Source organism: Thermobia domestica, chromosome 14 (genome assembly GCF_964235325.1).
Source record: "Thermobia domestica chromosome 14, izTheDome1.hap1.1, whole genome shotgun sequence".
NCBI classification, from domain to species: Eukaryota; Metazoa; Arthropoda; class Insecta; order Zygentoma; family Lepismatidae; genus Thermobia; species Thermobia domestica.
Genome location: NC_137467.1, coordinates 183,028,950 through 183,033,262, shown reverse-complemented (window position 1 = coordinate 183,033,262; position 4,313 = coordinate 183,028,950). Strand labels below are relative to the sequence as shown.

Here is a 4,313-nt window from a genome sequence, read left to right as displayed (position 1 = left end):
CTCTTGAGAGCCTCAGTATAGGAAGGTTTAGAGGGGGAGCGAGAGCGCTCGCGATCCCTAGGTGGAGAGCCATCGGATGATTGGGAGGTGCTAGCAGGTTTGGTGCGTTTTTGAGATCGTGCCACCTCTCGACGTGATTCTCTAGGTGGTGCCATTAGCGGTAAGCCTTGGTGTTTGCCCTGGGAAGAAAAAGTCTGGAGTCTTAGGCATGGTCGTTTATAAGTGACTTCAGAAAGGCAGAGCCTTTCGTCGGTCGAGCGCCGCTTGAGAGGATAATATAGTACACTAGGAGATTGAATTAAGTAGGCGTACCGCAAAACTTTGAAGTGCTTGCGTCACCGTCTAGGTGTTAGTAAATAGCCTGGCGTTTCACAAAGTGTTGTGCCCCGCTCAGGGTATGAGTGGACTGACAAACCGATATCAGAGAAAAACAGCAGAATCAAGACAAGGAATCACCTGTAAAGAATACAGATGATAACAGCAAATATCTAGTAGCTAACTAATTCCCTCGAAAGATGAAGATCTTTCTCAATCCTTGGAATAGATTGAACACACTTGTCTCACAGATACACGTGCGATACCTGATCACTACGTAATGTGTCGAACTCTATTGGCAAGGCTAGGAACTATAGCAAAAGTATGTGTAATTGTATTTTTTTTTCTTTTTTCAACAATGCTAGCATGCTGAAGCTTACAAGGGTTACGCCCTTTTCTCGGGAAGAGAAGGAATATTAATATGGAAAGGAGGCAGCAGGGATGGTCTAAGTGATTTAATAATTTCTATTAACTTTATTGATCATAAATTATATACTATTAAAGTACCATAGTAGACATTATGGCCTTTAGCCATAATCATTAGGACGGGTGATGAGATGGAGATGAGAGTGAGGTGCACTGAACGCCACAACACAGTAAAGGGAAGGGTTAGTTAGACGAATGCATGTTATCTTCCGATCCTGGGGCTGCTCAGGATCATGATGAGAGACACAATGAGCCCTGTTAGAAGAGATGGATTAGTGTGCGTATGATGGGAAGATGTAGTGCGAATCTGAATGAATGGCAAAGGCAGCTGCGATGTCTTGATCTGGATGATTTGGTGGGAGTGAATAGCAGTATAAAGTAAAGAGGAGGGAGAGTGGAGGGTGCCGAACAGGATGTTGTGGAGCATAATCAATATCACTGTGTAGAATATCAAGAAAAAGGGGATGTTTCTGAGCCAGTCTATTGGTGATGTACGAAAGTCGAAGCTTTTCAATGTGGTACAGGATGTGAGGAAAGGAGATGCGATCATACAGATCTTGTGTAGGGCTGGGTAGCTTTATACGATATGCAATACGCAGGGCGTGTCGTTCTAGGATCTTGAGCTTGTTGTAAAAGGTTGAGTGTGCAGCGACCCAAGCTGTGAACCCATAGGTGAGGACGGGTCGTAGGAACACCTTATATGTTGTGAGAATGGTATCTGCTCGTAGGCCCCAGGTTGTGCCAGAAAGTCGGCGAAGAAGATTCAGTCTATTGTAGGCTTTGGTGATAATCTGAGTTAAGTGAGGACGCCATGTGAGGTGAGTATCGAATGTAACGCCGAGGCACTTAACGTGTTTGGTAGGTTTGATGGGAGTATCAAGAACAGTAAGGTTCAAGCGTGTTGGGTTTCTATGGACGCGGGACCGTCTCTTAGGGTCAAGAAAAACTATTCCTTGAGTCTTCTCAGAATTTAGGCGTAATCGCCATTTCGAGCACCAACTAACAAACATATCAATGGCAGATTGGAGTGCTATGTTCAATTGATGGATCGTTTTGCCTAGAGCAAGAAAAGCCGTGTCGTCTGCAAACTGGAAGAGATGTACATTTGAAGGAAGTGGAGGAAGATCGGCAACGAAGAGCAGATACAAAAGTGGAGATAATACTGAGCCCTGTGGAACTCCGGAATGAATAAAGACAGGGTGTGATAAGGAGTTGTTTACAGATATGTATGTTATGCGACATGATAGAAAGTTGAAAATGAATCGGATGTAGCAAATTGGTAGTTTACAGGACAGAAGCTTAAAGAAAAGCGCAAGATGCCATACCTTATCGAAAGCTTTCTCAAGGTCGAATAGAAGTAAACATGATTGCTGTGAGCGGTTAAAATGATTCGTAATGAGATTGGTAAGACGTAAGAGCTGGTCATGAACACCAATGCGAGGACGGAAACCTGCTTGATGGAGTGGAATGATGCGATGGCGAGAGAAATGTGGATGAAGTCTGTTAACAAGAATGCGTTCGAGAATTTTGCAGAAAACAGTGGTTAATTGGATTGGACGGTAAGATGATACTGAGGTAGCTGGCTTGTTAGGTTTTAGAAACATTAAAGTCTTATAGGTTTTCCAATTGACGGGAATGAAACCGGTACGTAAAATGAAAGTGAAAATATGGGCTAACAGGAGCAGTAAACAGAAAGGACTCTCTTTAATGTGACGGTAGGTGATAAGGTCCATGCCTGGAGCAGTGTTACGTTTTCGAGCTGTGACTTCACGAATTTCTGGAACTGTGATAGGTGTGGTAAGTTCGTGGTGAGCTGGAAAGGTATGCTCTGTACTGGGTTGAAGATGACGAGATTCAACATTAAACGTATATGCAGGATGGCGTCGTTCAGATCTTTCAGGAGGAAATGGCGTGAAGATGGTTTGTAGGTGATTCGCAAAGGCATCAGCTTTGGCACTATCTGACGTGAGTGGATGATCACCGTTAATGAGAGGATAAGGTGTTCGAGTGAGTTTGCCAGTCAATGCATTAAATCTCTTCCAGTATTTGGTAGGATGTGAAGTTGCGTCCAGTGTATTGCACGTTTTGACCCAGTTTCTAAGTTTATAGGCTATAACGTAGTTACGAACCGTACGTTGGAGTTGTCGGTGATGGCGTAGAGCCTCTTCGTTCTTTGTACGTACGTAATCTCGGTAAAATTGTCGAGAACGTTTGATCATGTGAAGGTATTGAGGCGGTAATCGAGGACGCCATGGATGTACTTGCGAGGTAGGTATATTCTCGGCAGATGCTGTATGGATAGAAGAGGTGATAGTATCCAGCGCCGAGTATAATTCGTCCTCAGTATTTGGTGGCTCGAGATGTTCAAGCTTAGAAGTGAGATGAAGTCTGTAGTTATCCCAATTAGCCTTGTCAAATCTAGGGACCTCCCTCGGTGGAATGTTTACAGAACAGTGGTGGCGAAAAGAACGTTTGATAGTTAACTTGACTGGAAGGTGGTCGCTGCCAAGAGGGTCTAAGACTTCGATATGGCATTTACCGGCAAGGGTAGTTGAGGTGATGACAACATCCGGTGTGGTATCTGAGAGAGGGCGTGTTGATTTTGGAAGTTTATGCAGAATGCAAGGTATGCGTGTTGTAACGAAGTCCTGGAATTGAGCCTTCTGGCAAGCGGGTCTACTATGGATGTTAATATCGGCCATGATAATGAAGTGGCGAAAATTGTTAGCGATATACTGAAGAAAAGAGTATGGTATTGCATGGCCGGGGCGAACGTAGATGGTCGCCAAGGTTATGTATAAAGCTTTGAAATAGACGGTTGTGATAAGATATTCTGGAAGGTTGGAAATAGGAGCTTTCAAAGTACGATAAGGTAACTGAGAAGCAAATCCAACGAGTACGCCGCCATTGGCGCGGAGGGCTGGTGCTTGATTGTCGGCTCGAAAGATCTGGTATCCTGAGAACTTACAAGACATGCGAGGTGTGAGATGCGTTTCGTTTAGTAGAAACGCTGATGCATGTTCTTCCAGAAGAAGTTGTTCGAAGAGAGGTTTATGTTGATTGAGGGAACTGATGTTGAGAAAGATAATAACGATATCCATAAAGAAATTCATAATCTCAAACAGATGTTTCCAAGCGGGCGGTGTGAAAGTGAACTCGTTGGCCTGTATAGGTGGCATTGAAGGTAACGTGGAATATGCAGCGGGCGGCATACTGTACTTGTTGTAGTACATGCGGCCGTAGAAAAGGATGCACGTTTTGTAGCGTTAATGTGATGAACTGAAGAAGTTGAGATACTGTAACAGGCTGAGAATCAGGTAGTATATTAGAGGAAGGAGTGGGGTCGGTCATTGGTTCACTTTGAGTGCGAAGTGGTGCCACTAAGTGAGGTTTATCCGGTGAAGGTGCGGGTCGAGCTTGACACTTAAAGCTATAAGTCGGGTGTTGTTCAGGACAAGCAGAGCACTGCGGTGGACGCTGCAGGTTCGGACAGGTACGTGTGGAATGAAGTCCAGCACAGTAACCGCATTTCAAATTATTCCTGCAGTTGGCGCTCGTGTGCGTGTTATATT

At 44.4% G+C, this 4,313-nt stretch overlaps 1 protein-coding gene across 1 annotated transcript; it reads right to left on the bottom strand.

The window, feature by feature from the left end:
* Positions 1–452: 452 nt before the first annotated feature.
* On the bottom strand, positions 453–3,854 carry LOC145670149 (uncharacterized). The gene is made up of 2 exons (XM_081738520.1): positions 2,419–3,854; positions 453–456 (listed from the first exon to the last, which is right to left on the bottom strand). Exons 1-2 carry the CDS (start codon positions 3,852–3,854, stop codon positions 453–455), a joined length of 1,440 nt encoding a protein of 479 aa, XP_081594646.1.
* Between the last annotated feature and the right edge of the window lie 459 nt (positions 3,855–4,313).